The following is an 18974-nucleotide window of genomic DNA, read 5'->3' on the forward strand; positions in this document are numbered from 1 at the left end:
CCCCACCTCCCAGCAGGCTAGCATCCCTGGTCATTGCAGGGGAGCGCCTCCTGTCTGCTGCGGCGTGGGAGGCAAAGAAACTCCTTTTTAAAAAAAATATTTTACTTATTTATTCATTTGAGAGAAGTAGAGCACAAGCAGGGGGAGGGGCAGAGGGAAAAGCAGGTTTCCTCTGAGCAGGGAGCCTGATGTGGGGCTTGATCCCAGGACCCTGAGATCACAACCTGAGCTGAAGGCAGGTGCTTACCTGACTGAGCCACACAAGTGCCTGGCAAGGAGACTCTTGAGGGTAAAAGAAAACAGCAAGTGAGATGCTCAACAGCTAAAGGCAGGGGCAAGGACAGACCAACCTCGTGATCCCAGAGACCCTGTCCCTCCATAGACTCTGACTACACTCCAGAGTGCTTCCTGCTGGAAGGTGAAATATCTGGTGAGGTCACTGCCCACGCTCCATCCTACAAGGTTCATCTGCCTGTGGGCTGCTGCAGGCTATTCCCAGATCCCAAGCCCCTTGCCTTTCCCAGAGTGCCAGTGTGGGCACATGGGAGGGGGCCAGACATCACCCAGGTGGCTCTTTCCAGATGTGTAGGAGGGCCTTAAGGGGTGCTATTGTCTTGGATGGTAGTCGGGCGTGAAGCTGAGTGTGGGCTCTGGAGCTGACAGCCTGGCTTTTAAATCCAGCCATTCCCATCTCCCAGCTCAGTTTTCCCAACTGTAAAATGGGGATAATAATATGCTCCCTGACAAAGGTGTTGGGGAGAGTTCAATGAGGACACACAGGGAGACCACCCCCAAAATGTTGGTCCCTATTTGAATTCTAACATTACTTATCAGGATGTTATATATTCATTCATTTATGCACGCATACATTCGCTCATTCAGCAAACATGTAGAAGACCACTGCTTATGTGGCAGGCATGGTTCTAGGTACTAGGACACCACCGAACAAAACAGAATAAATGAACAAACAAGTAAAACCACACCCTTGTGGAGATTATGGCCCAGGATTGAGGACCCCTGGAAGCTGTCACAGTAATTCAGGAGAGAGGCTGGGATGGTTCTAGGCAGGTGGGGGCAGAGGGCTGGGTTGTCTCAGGCTATTTTTGGAGTTGGAACCGCCATGGTTTGCAGATGGATTAGATGTGGTGTGGGAAGAGAAGGACAATTTCGAGGTCTCTATCCTGAGCACCAAGGACATCCACCCATCATCGAGGAAGGGGGCACTATGGGAGGGTCAGGTTCTTTGTGGAGGTGACAAAGAGCTTGAGGTCACACACATTAACCCTGAGGTTTGCGTTAGTCGGTCAGTGGAGGTGGAGACACAGTGGGCAGCCTGGAGACATGCATTCAGGTTCAAGGGCAAGGTCTGGGCTGGGAGGAGAAATCTGGGAGTTGTCAGCATTTTGATGGCATTTAATATTGTGGAACTGAATGAGCCCCACCTGGGGGAAGGGGCTCTTAGTCTGCTGTTCCTGCTGCACTGGGATGGGAAAGCTCCATCTTTATTTTCATTACCCTCTAACTAGCATCTCCTTCCATAATGAATGAAGGCAACAGATCACTGTAAGAGTACTACGTATGCCTCTGTCACCACCAAGTCACAGCTTTGTTTTCACATCACATCACAGTTAACCAGACACCTCAAGGAATCACTGAAGCCAGCACTGTTATGAATTCATGCGCGTTATCATGACCGATCAGTTATCCCCTAAATAACCATGACATCATGTCATCTAACATGTGGAGAAGAAGCATACATATCACAGTTTATATTTTGATCTAACTGGCTTCCTTTGGTAATCCTGCCTATTTTTTTCTTTGCATTTAATTTGAACATATTCTGAAAAGGATCCACGCAGATGTCAAGGGGCGGGGGGTGGGAGTGGGGCGGTACATGGCTCTCCAAGGGGGTAAAACCACCAGTTAGGGAATGAAGATTGCTAGAGAAGAGTGTTCTGGGCTCCCGAGCGAGGGGTCAGGATGATGGGACACCAGCCTAGCACCCCAGGGCTGCAGGTGGGGTATGAGGAGAATCAAACAGGAAGCCAGATGTAGGAAGCACTTCCAGGAGTTTGGTGGGATCCGCTCAGCTCATGCTGCTAAGGACGATGGTGTTTCCTTCCCCAGGACGAGTGAGCACACTGACCACAATCCCCGCCGGGCACTACAGCTTCCAAAGCTCAGCTCAGCCTCTGCCCACCCCAACACTCGGACTTCTAGAGCTGGGAGTGCATCCAGCTCAATTATTTCCCCATCAGTAGTTTATGTAAGAAGAGGGTGCATTTGGGCTGATTCCCTGCCTGCAACCTTCCCTCTGCCCTGGAGCACATCGGTTCCCTCCTGTCCTCCTCCCCCGGGGAGAGACTGTACATAATTTACAACTAAGCACATAAATGAGATTCAGGTGCTCCCGTAAATGAATGGAACGGACCAAGGATAAGAGAAGGAGAGGTGTGCGGGGAATGGAGATGCTAGCCATGCCTGTGAAGCCTCACAGAATCTGTTGTGTCACTGCAGAGCCTGTGTGCTGCTTTTCCGCAGCAACAGAATTACTAGCTGGGTTCGAGGCTGGCAGATTGGAGGTGATGTTCTCAGCCTCCCTCACAGGTGGAAGTGGCCACGACCAACTTTTGGTGGAGATGTGGGTGGAAGTGGTGTGAGTTGTGGTAATGCCTCTCCAGGAGGTGGGTGTGCGCCCCCCTGTATTTGCTACTTCCTGCTGGCTGGATGTGGACGTGGGGAGCCGTTCTGGACAAGGGCAGTCCCCCAGGATAGTGGGGCAACATCCTAGAAGGAGCCTGGGCACCAGGCAAGCCATATCATCTCTGGGATGTTAATGCCTGAACTGTCAAATGAGAGAAAAATATGCACCTATCAGCTCTAAACCATTGTTATTTGGGATATTGGGGGGAGGGGGGGGGCTGTGACACAAATCCAGCTGGCTACTGACATCAAGTAGGGACAGCAAACCTTTTCTGCAAAGGGTCAGACTAGAAGTACTTTCACTTTGCAGCCATGTGGTCTCTATTTCAATTATTTGTGTTGCAGTAGAGAGCAAGCAGCCATAGACAATATGCAAATGAATAAGCTGTATCCTAATAAAACTTTACTTATAAAACAGGTAACAAATTTCTGCAGGCTGCTATGGACCTCTACTTCCAGGAATGTTGGTAATATTTGGCAGGCTCTTTTTTTATTTTATTTTTTTTAAGAGAGAAGAGAGAGCGAGAGGGAGCATGGGAAGGGCAGCTGGAGAGAAAGAGAGACTCCCAAGCAGTCTCCACATACAGAGTAAGGTCTGATGTGGGGCTTGATCTCATGACCTAGAGATCACGACTGGAGGTGAAATCAAGAGTTGGACACTTAATCGACTGAGCCACCCCAGTGCTCCCCTCCCCACCCCTCCTTTTAAAGCAAAATTTGGAACCTCAACTTTTGGGTGAAGTTTCCAGATTTTAAAGAACACCTTATAATTCAAACAGAACATATGTGGGGTTGAAGTGTGAACGCGGGCTGTTGGCTGCTGTTTTGTAAGGCCCACATGTGGTCCCAAGGGGTGCAGAATAGAAGCTGAGCTGGTCCCGGCCAAGGTTCAATTCCATCCCTGCTGCCTGTAGGAGGGCCTGACCGTTGTGAGACTTTCACCATCCATCCTTTGGCTTTTAGGGCTCCTGATCTGGGCAGAGGAAACAATCTTGCTAACTTTCTGGGGGTGGAGCTCGGGTCTCCTGAGGCACAAGTGATAAATGAGAAGGAAATGCTTTTGCAAACTCCAGAACACTATAAATATTAGATGCAAAATGCCACAGGACTGAAGTCTTTGTTTTTTTGGCAGACAAATTGGCTGAGGAAGCAGGGCCGGGAAGAAAGGCATCAAATAAACCCCGAGCCCCAAAGCTCTTAGGGCTGGGGCATTTCTGATATTCTGTAACTGGATCCTTTTAACTTTGGGCTGCTTGCAAGGTTACAACATGAGTCTCTTTCTTCTGCTTTTGAAAAGACACCAAATGCAAACTGCTGTACAAAGTGATACATCAATCCTGTAAAAGTTCTGGATGCCAGAGATGGGATCTTGCTGAACTGAGAACTGTGGGAAAGCAGATGAGGAAGGTGAGGGCATAATTACGCATGAAGGAGGCAGCTTGTGCTGGAAGCAGAGCGAGCTGGGAGAAATGCCTCCTTCCACTTGCTCCTTGAGGGGGGAAGCTGGATTTGGGTTTCTACAGCAGACATCTGTTTTATTTTTCTGCCCAGCATCCATTCTCCTGTCTTTTGGTAACTGTGCCTTCCGAGGTACCTACTCAGGTGAGAATGTTTCTGGCTCCCAGCTCCTGGGCTAGGCACCTGATCTGGGCTTGGCCAATCAGGGTGTCGCCTCTTCCCTGGCCTCTGTGATTGGGTAAGAAAGGGGCGTATGACCCCCGCTGAGCCAATGAAAGCCTCCCCTGAGACTTCTGCTGGAGCTTTGGGAAGAGGCTCTCTCTTTCAGCCAGGGTCACTACGGGCCATCCTCCCCTCACAAAGCAGAACCTTCCTAAGAATAAAGCTAACCCAAATGAAAAAATCCAAGAAGCAGAAAGACAGGCTCTGATGACAATGTTTGAATGCAGACACTCGGCTAAATTGGCCTGAACTAATGGCAATTATATTTCTGAATGCCGGAAGGGGGAGACAGTAATCCAAATTCCATTTTGTTCTCATTTTCTGCTTACTTCACACCTAAGGCCGAAGAGTCATCTGTTCGTTCAAATCTTTATTGGGTACCCAATACCTGCCTGGCACTATTGTTGGGATGGAAGGATACAGCAGTGAACACACCATGCAAGAAATAAATTCAAAACACCTGAGATCATGTCAAAGGAGCGATAAATCCTACAAAGGATAGAGAGCAGGGTATCATGGCAGAGTGTGACAGGGGTTGGGGAGGGCTAATTCATGAAGGGAGGTCAGGAAAGCAACAGGGGTGTTAGATACGGAAGGTGAATGGTTACAAGAAACAAGCTGTGTGGGCAGTGCTGCAGGCAGATGCAACCACAAGTGCAAAGGTCCTGGGGTAAGTATGACCTCAGAATGTTTGAGGAACAGCAAAGAGGCCAGGCAGTTTGAGTGTGGTTAGAAAGGAAGAGAGGTAGGAGATGTGGACAGAAGAATAGGCTGAGGCTGAGCAAGGCCTTGGCAGCTCTGGCAAGTTATTCCAAGAGCATCAGGCATGATGCATCAGCGGAAGGTCGTGGCCAGGGAGTGACATGATTAGAATTCCATTTTTCAAAGCTTCCTCTCGGTGTCGGGTGCAGAGGAGGAATGGCTAATCGTTGGGGACGAGCAAATAGCTGGAGTGGAGGCTGAGGGCTGCTCCTGCCTGTTTGTGGCAAGGTCATTGCTACTGAGGAGGGCTGAGCCATCACGGTATTGGAGATGTGGAGGGCGGGCTGTTTGTGCCTCGAATTACACGCTGCCCTTGGCCACTCACTCCTTGCGAGGATCATGCATCTCTAGCAAATGAAAGCTGGGGCCCATCCATGTTCTGGAAACTTACTAGCTGGGCATGGTGGGCTCCCCCAGCACTAGTGACAGGTTTTATCTCCTGCCAGGTCGACATCAGGAAGGGTGGCATTTGAAAATCCTTCTGCCCCTTTTAAAGCACGGTTTTGTCCAGAAGGATGGAATGAGGGGTGGGCGCTGGGGGCAGGCAGAGAAAACCCACAACAGACTCTCGGAACAAGGCCTGGGGAGACTGTCAATCACTGGATATTTAATTATCACCTTGGAGGAAGGTGACACTAAGCTGATCCTTTGAAGACCCAGCTCTCAACACCATTAGATGTCCATTTCTATGACAGATATTTTGTAACATTCCTTTATTTTCCAGAAAGAAAACTATGCCACCTAGGCATATTTTTTTTTCCAAAAAAAAAAAAAAAAAAAAATCCATACAATGCCCTAATTACAATCTACAAGAAAAATAAAAGGAAGGCAATTCATAACAGAAAAATTTCTGTATGAACTTTTGAGCACATCCATCAAGCAGACACCATGGCGTAGCCAGGTGGTACCTACACACAGGTTCGGAGGCGTGTGAGCCCCAGACGCAGGCTGGGTGGGCCCGTGGCACTTGCAATCCAAGTGCTTCCGGCGGCCCTGCCCTGGGCGCCCAGATATTCAGTAATATGGAATAAGTCCTGGAAAAGTTTTGCATTCAAGTACAATATTCCTTCCATGTACTTATCACTTACATTCCTGGAAAATTCAGAGTGTACTAAAACTGTGAATACCTCTGGTGTTTAGGTATAAATCGGACTTAGGGTCCAGGCTCAGACCACAATACCTGCAGAAGAATCCACTCGTATAATGATCTGGTGGGAGACTCGGAAGCCTCATGGGACGCAAGGCAATTTGGGGGCCGGGTAGGGCTCTCTGGGTGCTCAGCAGGCCATAGAAGGCCCCTGCTCCCGCCCCTAACCGCCAGCAGCATCCCCAACTTTTACACCCACTAGGGACACTTTCGTAGATTTTAGCCCCTAGGGGGCAGTGTGCTCCCTTGGGAGCCACCAGGTTAGCCGTCCCTCCTCAAGCCACTGGCCTGTGGGCTGAATCCATCCCACAGGTGTGTTTGCTTTGGGCCTGCCTGGTGTTTTAATTTATTTTTTAAAAGTAGAGCAAACAGTTCACATTTGAAATCGGGACCACTTCACATAAAAATCTGGGTGTCACACTTCTGACAAATGAGAACATCTGGCACCTCTTGGTCCCATCCATCATCCCATGGGCACATCTGCCGTGGGGTGCTGCGTCCTGGCTCCTCCAGGCGTCAGAGTTCGGTTTCTCTGGGGAGAAAAGGGCTCATGCAGGCATTGCAGAAAGCGGACCACTCTGCGGCCTGGGGAGGGCAGACGCGGAGAGGCACCCGATTTGCCCTCTCCCCACGACGGCACAGCTGCAAGTGACCTGCTGGCCAAGGGGCGGGATGGGCCAGGTGCTTGGAGCAGGAGGACCTGTCCGTGGACGGGTGGGACCCATAGGCCCCAGGCTGGAGCCCTCCTGGGTAGCTGCCCCATGATCCTGAACCCCGACCCGCGGCCCAGCCTCAGAGCGGCCTGGGAAGGCCTGGAGAGTCAGGGCAAAGGACCAGATGTGGAGCTCGGGCCTGAGGGGAATGCAGCAGGAGGAAGAGGGGAGGCACCCACTTCACAGGCACGGGTGGCGATTAAGTTAGACGAGTCATGCTCCCGACACAAAGTCTGGGTGTGGTAAAGGAGTAATAGGAACAGCCTGCATTTTTAAAAATTATCATTGTCATTCTTTTCATATTCTGAAAGGTCCGTGTGTCCTTCTCCAAAATTTGCTTGAATTACACTCTACACCCCAAGGCTGCCCAAGAGGACTTTTGTGATGATAGAACATGTTCTGTATCTCCACCATCCACGCTGGCATCCATGTGTGCCTCCTGGGCACTTGGAATGTGCCTAGTGTGACTAAAAAACCAAATTTTTAATTTGGTTTATTTTTAATTAACTTAAAGTTAAGTAGTTCCCAGTGGCCAGTGGCTACCGTGTTGGAGCCAGCAGCTCTAGTGTAGACCCTTCTAGAATGTTCAGGAGAGTGGCAGCTCGTGCCAGAGAGCGAGACGGCAAAAGGTCACACTTAGCCTGAAAACTACCTCAAACCCTTGGAGGCTCGAGGGTAGGCTTTACATATCCCCCCAACATAGCGACATGCTTCTTACTTTTATTTGACTTCCACAATTATTTTAATGCCCACTGAAATTAGAGACCCTGTAGGTGGAACCAAAGCAAGTTGCCCATGGGCTAGGTGGCCACAGGGCGCCACACTGAGGACCACAGCTGGAGGGGAGGGGGAGGAGAGTCCCTGATGGTCTGCAGGGTTTTCTCATTCAACACAAGATTCTGCAGCTTTAATGGAGGGTAATGTGTCACTATGGGGATTAAAGAAGGTGGTGTGCCTGAAAGATCCTAGCCAAGGTGGGGTGAATTGTGTCCCCCAGAATATACGTTCAAGTTCTAACTCCGGGTACGTGTGAACGTGACTTAATTTGGAAATAGGGTCATTGTAGATGTCGTCCACTTAAGATGAGGTCATATTGGATTATGGTGGGGCCTCATCCAGGGACTCATGTCCTTAGAAGAGGGGAGTTTGGACATGGATGTGTGCAGGCGGCCATGTGAAGAGAGATCCCCTCAGGGAGGCAGAGATGGGAGCACGGGAGCTACAAGCTGAGGACTACCAAAGACTTCCAGCAACCCCCAGAAGCTGGAGGACACAAGGAAGGGTCCTCCCCAAGAGCCTTCAGCCTCCCAAGGAAGAGTCCTCCCCAAGAGCCTTCAGCCTCCCTGCAAGGAAGAGCCCTCCCCAAGAGCCTTCAGCCTCCCCCCAAGGAAGAGTCCTCCCCAAGAGCCTTCAGCCTCCCCCCAAGGAAGGGTCTTCCCCAAGAGCCATCAGCCTCCCCCCAAGGAAGAGTCCTCCCCAAGAGCCATCAGCCTCCCCCCAAGGAAGAGTCCTCCCCAAGAGCCTTCAGCCTCCCCCCAAGGAAGAGTCCTCCCCAAGAGCCTTTAGCCTCCCCCCAAGGAAGAGTCCTCCCCAAGAGCCTTTTCAGCCTCCCCTCAAGGAAGGGTCTTCCCCATGAGCCCTCAGCCTCCCCTCAAGGAAGGGTCCTCCCCAAGAGCCTTCAGCCTCCCGAGGAAGAGTCCTCCCCAAGAGCCTTTTCAGCCTCCCCTCAAGGAAGGGTCTTCCCCAAGAGCCCTCAGCCTCCCCTCAAGGAAGGGTCCTCCCCAAGAACCTTCAGCCTCCCAAGGAAGAGTCCTTCCCAAGAGCCTTCAGCCTCCCCCCAAGGAAGAGCCCTCCCCAAGAGCCTTCAGCCTCCCCCCAAGGAAGAGTCCTCCCCAAGAGCCTTCAGCCTCCCCCCAAGGAAGAGTCCTCCCCAAGAGCCTTCAGCCTCCCCCCAAGGAAGGGTCTTCCCCAAGAGCCATCAGCCTCCCCCCAAGGAAGAGTCCTCCCCAAGAGCCATCAGCCTCCCAAGGAAGAGTCCTCCCCAAGAGCCTTCAGCCTCCCCCCAAGGAAGAGTCCTCCCTAAGAGCCTTCAGCTTCCCCAAGGAAGGGTCCTCCCCAAGAGCCTCCCTGCTAACACCTGATTTTGGGCTTCTGGCTTCCAGAACTGTGAGAGATTATATTCCTATTGTTTGAAGCCACCCAGTTTGTGAGGCTTTTGTTACAGCGGCCACAGGAAACTGATACACCAGCCCCCGGGCTGGGACAGAGAGAGTCTCTGCTGGTGTGTCGCCAGGGAGGCAAATAGGAATCTCCACCCATCAGCCTCACACCAGCTTTTAAAAAGTTGAGAAGTACACCCACCCACTTTCTGTCTTGCCAAGTGGCCCCCTTCTCCTCGGGCCCCAGGGAGCTCCCCTCCCAAATGTGTGGGCACTAGGCACATGACCTTCAAGGGTGGAGTCACCTCAAAGGCCCTGGGGAACTTCTGCACCTATGCTGTAACACCATTGCACAGATGAGAGACTGAGGCATAGATGGGGAAACAGAGGCCAGAGGTGGCCAGGTCTCAGCTTGAGGTGACAGACGCAGAACCAAATTCTCTAGACTCCTGCACCAATGTTCTACTTGTTTTGAAACTTAAAGATCTTGGAGAAAGGGAAGGCCATGACGTTGGAGTTAAAAGGAATTTAGCTTGAAGATGAACATGGATGTGACACACGCATCCCTCCTAAGGATGCCCAGGGCCAGCCCGGGCTGTGGGGGGCTGCCTGACTTCCGTCAGCGCTCCTAAGGTGCGTTCCTCCGCAGGGTACAAATGCTCAGTGGTCACACCCCCAGGCCGCAGTTGCGGGGGGGAGCGCTGGAGGAGGATGAAGTGAGCTGGGTGTGCAGGGGTGTGTGTGCTCGCTGGAGGGGAGAGGGGGGAGTGGGGAACTCAGACAGGAGAGAGGCCAAGCACAGAGAAGGCTACCATTGTGCAGGAGGGACAGCTGCACCACCGAGGGGGCGCCCCGCAGGAAGAATCCAAGTCCTTTCTTCTCTGGTGCAGCAGGGCCCAGAAGGAAGGAGGAGGGGCCGGAGGGTGGGGGGTGGGAGGAGCAGGAGGGGAGAGGAGGGAGGAGTACAGGGAGCTGGGTGGGTGTGGGGGGGGGGCTGGCTCTGGATGGGACATTCGCCTACCCGGCTGGGCTCCCCAAGTGCCTAGGACGGGGCGCACCCTGTTCCAGGCACGGGGATGCTGGAGAGGACCGCCTAGGTGCTCCCTGCTTACTGGAGTGGGTTCCAAGGGAGGCAACCGGTGAGATGAGCACACTTGAGTGCTGGAGGGGGGTGAGTGCTAGAGGGGGGTGAGTGCTAGAGGGGGGTGAGTGCTGGAGGGGGGTGCTGGAGGGGGCCGGACAGATGAGGCGGGAGGAGGCTAGGGAGCCCCAAAGGGAACACAAGGGGGGATGATGAGGCAAGAGGAGGCTAGGGAACCCCGAAGGGGGAAGAAGGGGGGATGAGAACATCCTTTAACTTGGGAGGCTGGAGAACAAATATACAGATACATGTTACGTGGTGACAAGAGGTCTGAGGGAAGATAAAGCAGGGTGAGGGGACAGCAAGGGGAAAGGAACCCTCCCAGAAGGGCTAGTCAGGGAAGGCTTCTCTGAGGAGGGGCTAGTTAAAGATTGGAGGGAAGGGAGTCAACAGGCCACTCAGGTGTGTAGGGAAGAAGTTTCCAGAAAAGGAAAGAATGAGCACAAGTGAGGGGGGCCAGGTGGACTGTTTGGGAAACTGGGAGGAGTGGGGGGATGGAGGGGGATGGACAGAAGGTGAGGGCAGGGGGGCAGGTCATCAGGACCCTCCTGCTGCTAAGGCGGGAACAGGGCGCAGCGGGGAGGAGAGGTGGCGGTGGTGACCCCGGGTAACCCTTACCCCGCAGAGGGGCAGGCGGGGGTGTGCTGACAGCTGGGTGCGGGGTGGCGGGGAGGACGAAAAGCAGGAATGACACGGAGGTTCTGGCCTGAGCGGGAAGCCGTGGGACGGCCTTGGAGCCATCGGCCACTGGAGGCCGAAATGCCAGGCGCCCTTGTGAGGGCAGGCGCTGGGCGGGGAGCCGGGGGCCAGATTCGGGTTCACTGTGGGGTTCAGGGCAAGAGGCGAAAGGCAGGTCACACGGAGGGGTGGAGAGGGAGGGTGGAACTCGAACAGCAGTCCTCGCGTCTACGAGGTCACACACACACACAGACACACACTGAGAATACACTTACACAGACACACGCAAGAATGCACTTACACAGACACACAGACATACACAGAATACACTTACACAGACACAGAGACACAGACACACACAGAATACACTTACACTTAGACACATATACAGAATATACTTACATACACACAGATACACAGATTACACTTAGACACAGACACATACACAGAGACACAGAATACACTTACAGAGACACACACACAGAATACACTTACACACACGGACACTCACACAGAGACACAGAATACACTTACACACAGAGACACACACAGACACAGAATACACTTACACAGAATATACTTACACACAGACACACACACACGCCAGCAGCGAGTCTTGTCGGGGATGCCAGCATGCCCAGGGACGGCCTCTCTGGCCTCCTGTGTGAGAGGAGGCTGCCCCAGCCTCCACCAACGCTTCACGGGCCCTGCCAGGGCAGGCGTGATGGCACGGAGCCCCTGCCCCCCAAGTGAGGGCAGCCGCCCAAGGTTGACAGCCAAGTAGTGCAGATCCTCGGCTGACCTCCCTCCCCAGCTTTGAGTGAGCAGAAGAGTGAAATAATTGGGGTGCTCAAGGCCAAATTTCAAAACAGCTCCAACCAGGGGCCCTGATGCAGCCCAAGCTTGTAATGAGAGGCCTGTTACCACCCCCATCCCCACCCCCCACCCCCCGCCCTGCCTCCCCCGGTACATTCTAGAACATGATGAGGGAGGGGCCGAAGGCTGGCCACCAGTGCCCACATCTCTACAAAAGTCTGTACCAGATGGCAGAGGCTGGGCACAGAAACAACCTCAGAACTGCCAGACTCAGATGGCAGCGTGGAATGGGAGAGCATTACCCCAAGAAGACAATGGGTGCTTCTGTCTGATTTGCCAGCAAGCGCCAGAAAAGGTGTCCCCTCTCCTCCGACCAGAGCAGGGGGGTGGAAATCTGGGATCGCCACCTAGGTATGCTTCCCCTCCTCCTTGTTCTCACAGCCCCGGAATTCCGCTTTGCCAGAAATCAAATCGCTCATTGGCAGTGGAGGTGCCAGGGTGCACTCCCTGCCCACACATATACTAATGTACAGGGCTCCGTATTCCCACATCACCAACCTTCGGTGTGATGGGGCCTCTGAATATTCGATATGGCCATTGTTGCCTTAATTTGCATTTTGCTGATTACCAGAGAGGTTGAGCTGCCAATTTTGATCCACGTGCACAACTTATTCTCACCACCCAAGCTTATCTATCATGACATTCCTGGGCACATTGCTCTGGGATAGGTCGTGCGACACTCTGCTACATCATCAGGGTGAGCACTGCTCAAGTGCTGACTGCGTATCACTGTTCTAACACTCAATCCACACAAAACCTTAGGAGCTGAGTTACATTGTTATCCTTACTCGAGATAACCAAAACTAAGAAGTTAAATAACTTGTCCAAATTCACTCAGTTAGAAAGTGGTGGAATCAGGATTCGCACCCAGGCAGAGTCCTTGTTCTCAACGGCTTTGCAAAGAGGAATGTCATTGCCAGAACATTCCAGAACTTTGACCTGTACATATGCAATGCAAGTGAGCAGACTCAGGCAGCTGACACGTGCTAAAAGTTGACTGAGGGCATTTTGCAAAAACTGAGGATGCAATTCATCCCTTTCAGGGTATTTATAATCGAGATCCAAGTCCCCAGAGACAGAGGAAGCCAACATACAGAAATACCCATGAACAAACTGGTATTTATCCTGCCTCAGCCTCACATCTCTCACTTCGTCCTTTGTCCGTCTCTACTGCAAGCACAGGATAGCAGATAGTAAGATGTTTGCCAAATGAACATGCCAATCTTGTAAAAGACGTCAGGGTTTATGAAATTAATTAAAGGGATGCTGGAGGACAGCTTGAAGCACATGCAAATCCATTGACAAACAATATTCTGATCCATGAGGTAATTGAAGAAGGGGCCACTGGAAAGGATGAGGAGGTAGTAAGTACTTCATGGGAGAAGATTCAGAAGTCAAATGAGTCAGAGAGGCCCTTGGGAAAACTGATCAAATCCCAAATGCTTTTGCAAAAATGACCTGCTATGATTTTGCTATGCACACTGCAGGTTCAGTAAAGGACATCATATTGTGTTATCATTTCAATTTTTGGACAAGTCACACCCCACCTCTGTCACTTCAGCAACCCATTTGCTTAAAGAATCAACCCATTAGTCACAATCACAATAAAACAGTTTGTTGCTATGAGATATGACATCAAATAAGGTTATTTTCAAAATGTAGTTTCCTTTTTTCCCCCAAGGTAAAATGCCCAACTAAATGCACTATTTACATGAAATGTTGGTCCACAGTTGGTCCACTTAAGGAACATTTTTCTGATTCTAGTCTTACACCATTCAGGCTGATTTTTTTTTTAATATTTAAAAAAAATTTTTTTTAAAAATTTATTTATGATAGTCACACAGAGAGAGAGAGAGAGGCAGAGACACAGGCAGAGAGAGAAGCAGTCTCCATGCACTGGGAGCCCGATGTGAGTCTCGATCCCGGGTCTCCAGGATCGCGCCCTGGGCCAAAGGCAGGCGCCAAACCGCTGCGCCACCCAGGGATCCCCAGGCTGATCTTTTGTACTCAAAAGGGTGTCATGCACCCAAGCAGTTGTGAACTGTTACTATTGTTTGGTAATCTTCCCTCAGCATCTGCTTTCTTCTTTTCCTTACAGAAGAGAATTTCTAGCTGGAAAAATGATCACCCAGAATGGAGACTGCATTCCTTAAGCTCCTCTGCAGTCACATGTGCTCACTTGACTCATTTCTTATCAATGAGGTACAGGGAGAAATGGAGAGTAGCTGAATCTCTGGTCAATTTAGGAACACCTAAATATATAAAGCAAATATTAACAGACCTAAAGAGAGAGAGAGACAACAACACAATGATAGTAGGGGACTTTAATACCCCGCTTTCATCAATGGATAGGTCATCAAGACAGATAATTGTAAGAAAACATTGGCCTTAAATGACACAGTAGACCAGATAGACTTAACATTTACAGAACATTCCATTCCAAAGCAACAGAACACACATTCTTCTCAAGTGCACATGGAACATTCTCTGGGACAGATCATATGTGGGACCACAAAACAAATCTTAAGGCATTTAAGAAAACTGAAATCATATCAAGCATATTTTCCAACCACAATGGTATGAAACTCGAAATCAATCACAAGAAGAAAACTGGAAAATTCACAAATATGGGGAGAGTCAACAACATGCTGTTGAACAATCAGTGGGCCAAACAGGAAATCAAGAAAAAAAAAAAAAAAAAACCCGAGACAAATGAAAATGGAAAGAAAACGTCTGAAAGTATATGGGATGCAGCAAAAGCAGTTCCAAGAGGGAAGTTCATAGCGATAAGTGCCACATCAAGAAATAAGAACAATCTCAAATCAGCCATCCCACTTTACACCTCAAGGAACTAGGAAAAGAAGAACAAAGCCCAAAGTCAGTAGAAGGAAGAAAATCACAAAGATTGTAATGAAAGTAAATGAAATAAGAGACTAAAACAACAACAGAAAAGATCAATGAAACGAAGAGCTGGTTCTTTGAAAAGGTACGTCAAATGGACAAATCATTAGCTAGATTCACCAAGTAAAGGAGAGAGGACTCAAATAAAACCAGAAATGAGAGGTGTTACACAGGAATACAAAGGATCACAAGACTACTATGAGCAACTATGAACTATGCACCCACAAACTGGACAACCTAGAAGAAATGGATAAATTCCTAGAAACATGTATCTTAACAAGACTGAATCATGAGCAAATAGGGAATGAATAGACCATTTACTGGTAAGGAGACTGAGCCAGTGATCTAAAAACTCCCAACAGACAAAAGTCCACAGCCAGAGGGCTTCACTGGGGAATCCTACCAAACATTTAAAGAAGAATTAATATCAATCCTTCTCAAATTCCTCCAAAACACAGAAGAGGAGAAAACACTGTTAGACTCATTCTGTGAGGCTGGCGTTACCCTGATACCATAACCAGACAAGGAACACCACAAGAAAAGTAAATTATCGGCCAATATCCCTGATGAACACATATGCAAAAACCCTCAACAAAATATGAGTAAACTGAATTCAACAATGCAATAAGAGGATGACACCCCATGATCAGGTGGGATTTACTCAAGGGATGCATGAATGCATATGCAAGTTGATCTAGGTGATAGACCATATTAAAAATGAGGGATGAAAAACATACAATCACCTCAACAGGTGCAGGGAAAGCATTTGTCAAAATCCAACATCTATTTATGATAAAAACTCTCAACAAAGTGGGTACAGAAGGAATGTACCTCAACATAACAGAGGCCCTATATGACAAGCCCACAGCTAACATCATACTCAATAGCGAAAAACTGAAATCCTTTCCTCTAAGTTCAGATCTTAAGTTTTCTACATAGATCTTTTAGTCAGATGTTCTAAAAGGGTGTGAGCTACATTCTGCCTTCAGATAGCTTTTGTTTGGCCCATAGGGTACATTTAAAAACATTGATTTGGCAACGTTTTTTTTTTTTTTTTTTAAATATCAGTAGGTTACAGCTAAAAATTCAGGTTAGAAATATTTGAAGGTTGGTACCCCTGAGCATGAACGGTTATAATTATCTGGGCCTCAGTGGCAGATGCCCCTTTCAGTAGGAGCCCTCTGGTCTGCTGCAGGACCCTGTTCTGCTTCTTCTACTTGCACGCAGAATCCTACAACTGCCGGCGGGGGGTGGGGGGGGGGTGGGGGGGGCGGTGCTCATGGTAAACTCTGACACATGTGGCTTTCTGCTGAGACCTGGGAACCAACAGGCTTATGTGTATAGGATTGAGGCCTTCCTAGTTCTCTCAGGAGGATCCACTTTCTGGGTTACTGTGGCAGGAGAATCAACCTGCAAGGAAACACATTCTTCTTTCTCCCCACCCCACTATGTGCCCCACTAGCCTCACATGTATCTGAGGGAAAGCCTCCCTGCCCCGCTCCCTAAGCCTAGAAGGCTGCTTCATCTCTGAAGTTACCCAACAGAGGTCTTGGTCTTTTCCTCCTGTCATTCCCACCAAACAAACCCCTTGTCATGTGGATGCATCCCTGGGGTAGCAAGATCCCAGTCATGGAGTCTGATTTCGCAACTGCCTTGGCTCCTTACCCAAAGAGGAGAGTATTCATTTTTTAAAAATTCAATTTAATGGAGTTTGGAGGATTTTGCAGTGGTGCTAGAGATGAGTGTTTATCATTGTGTCTTTGTCTGAGGCCAGCAGGCTGGCAGATGAGCCTTGGGAACCAACTAAGGTATCTTCCCAAAAGATAGACTGACAGGAAGCCCCATTCTCTTTGTATCCACCTGCCCCCACCCCCGCCCCACCCCGGGATAGCACACACAGCACTGAGCACCGGAGAGATGGAGCTTATTGGGTAGTGCAGACAGCCAAGTGTTGACAAACTGTCCATGTCAACTCCCGGGTCATTCTGCAGAGTGGCTGCATAGTCCCACATATGCTCCTCTCTATTTTCCACACCAATTTTAATTCCCGCCCCATACACCAATGTTCTTCTGGAACCTTCTTCCATATTGATGGTCTAAAGTAAAAAAAATCAGTCCCCAATATAACTTACAGTGAATGCAAGCTCATACATGAGGACTTCTAGCCTCTCTATTATATTTGCTATTATAAATGGACTCTTCTTTTTTTTTTTTAAATTCATATTCCTTTGAAAAGGTCCGTTTCTTTCACGACAATAGGCAAATCATTTTGTATTTTTCTAAGGCATAAATGCACAACTTTTAAATTAAAATGAAGTTGTCTATGGGCTACCTAAAACATCTAAAATCCCCGCAGGACAGGGACCACATGCTGGCCCGAGGCCAGGACACTTGCAACGCTCCCTGCCTGCCCACCCACGGCCTCTTGGTTCCCCTTACCTGTCCGGTAGCCCGTGCTATTGAGGTACACGGCGAAGGTGCGGCTCTCATGCTGCGCCTGCCAGGAGGGTGAGGAGCAGTTCTCGTTGTTGGTGTAGGTGTTGTGGTTGTGGACATACTTTCCGGTGAGGATGGAGGAGCGCGAGGGGCAGCACATGGGCGTGGTCACGAAGGCGTTGATGAAGTGTGCCCCGCCCTGCTCCATGATGCGCCGGGTCTTGTTCATCACCTGCATGGAACCTGCAAGCAGGAGCCAAGGTGAGGTGCGGCCAGCCAGTTCCTAACTAGTGCCCCAGCAGGCCACGAGGCAATGGTGGTTCTCAAACAGGGTGGCATTTGTAAATCTCTGCGGACAGATGGAGGGGGCACCACTGTCCTGTGTGGGCTGGGGGTGGGCAAGGCACGGTGGGGTTGTCCTGCACAAGAAATATCCTGGGTCCGCAGTCCCACTGGGTGGGTGGTCATGGGGAGCAGGTCAACACTTGTTTGTAAATTATCCAAGCCCTGTTTACATGTAAACATTTTTTTTTTTTTGCAGGCTATTAACATGCAGTGTATTCCTTTTTTGTTTTTTGGGAAAGCAACCACTATGTAAACCAAGGGAAGATTATACTCTGTTTTGTTTGGAACCTTCCCAAGAATTGTTCACGTCTTCTGAAATCTGTCCATGCCAGCCCACCGGTCTCACCTTCTCCCTGAACACTCCTCGACTGAATGCTCTGCTCCTCTGTCCACATGGATCCTTCTACTTTGGAATCCACTTCCTACCTCTCCCCAGATTCAACCCATCGGCCAAGCCACACCTCTTCTAGGGATCGCTCTGGCTTCTGATTCCTCGAGCTCTTAGTACGCATGCAGCATGTGTTATTAGGACTTAATTATATACCACCAGATACTGTGGCTTCATTCATGACTTTTCTTGTTTCTCAATGAAGCTATAACAGTGAAAGGCACTTAGGGAGGAAAGGAAACGCCTGTGTTCTAGAAGCCCTACTGTGTGTAGGTGTTTTCATGGGTCTCTCCCCATAAGGGCAGAGGCTATCAATCCCCAGCGGCCCCATGATGTGTGATGTACCGCAGGCACTCAATAAATGTTTGCAGAGTGGATGCATAATACTATGGCTGGTATTTGAATATTTAGTAGGTTTAGGGAAATAGTCAATGGAAATCTTTTCTCTCATCCTTCTATGGCCACACTCCGTTGGCTTCCTTTTCCTTATGGTTCTTAGAATCTGTCTTGGCTCGAGTGATACAAACCCTCCTCCACCCCGATTCCATGTCCTAACCCTCAAAACATGGGAATGTGGCCTTACTTGGAAAAAGGATCTTTACAGACGTAGTTAAGGATCTTGGGGGTGGGATCATTCTGGATTACCCAGGTGGGCCCTAAATCCAGTGACAGGTGTCTTGTAAGAGATAGAGGGGGGAAGACACCCAGACATGGAGGGGTCAGCCATGTGAGGACCGAGCTGGAGGTTGGAGAGAGGGTGCCACAAGCTAAGGAGCTCCGGGGGCCCCTAAGAACAGCAAGGAAGGAGTCTCCTCTAGAGCCTTTGGAGGAGCATAACCCTGTCAACACCTTGATTCTGGACCTCTGGCTTCTAGAACTGTGAATGAGGAAACCTATACAGGGTCTATCAGGCATCTGAAGATTTCGCTGGAGAGCTGCTGATCCCACTCACCAAGAGCCCCTCAGAGACATAACGACGACTAATCAGACCACCCCCTCCCAGCGCTCTGTCCCTACCAGCGAAGAATGAAAAGATTTATGACTC

At 49.9% G+C, this 18974-nt stretch overlaps 1 protein-coding gene and 1 long non-coding RNA gene across 7 annotated transcripts in view; one reads left to right on the forward strand and one right to left on the reverse strand.

The window, feature by feature from the left end:
* Positions 1–18974, reverse strand: part of SULF2 (sulfatase 2) — a 118793-nt gene that overhangs the window by 53031 nt on the left and 46788 nt on the right. For all 6 annotated transcript variants that reach the window (XM_025470344.3, XM_049100666.1, XM_025470347.3 and 3 more), the window contains exon 3: positions 17200–17439. In XM_025470344.3, the coding sequence (XP_025326129.1) occupies positions 17200–17439 (240 nt within the window). The remainder of the gene's footprint in view (positions 1–17199; positions 17440–18974) is intronic.
* On the forward strand, positions 17318–18313 carry LOC125753568 (uncharacterized). Its single transcript, XR_007405689.1, has 2 exons — positions 17318–17457; positions 17781–18313. It is a non-coding gene; the product is annotated as an uncharacterized LOC125753568 (long non-coding RNA).

This window comes from Canis lupus, chromosome 24, assembly GCF_003254725.2.
Source record: "Canis lupus dingo isolate Sandy chromosome 24, ASM325472v2, whole genome shotgun sequence".
Lineage (NCBI taxonomy): Eukaryota > Metazoa > Chordata > Mammalia > Carnivora > Canidae > Canis > Canis lupus.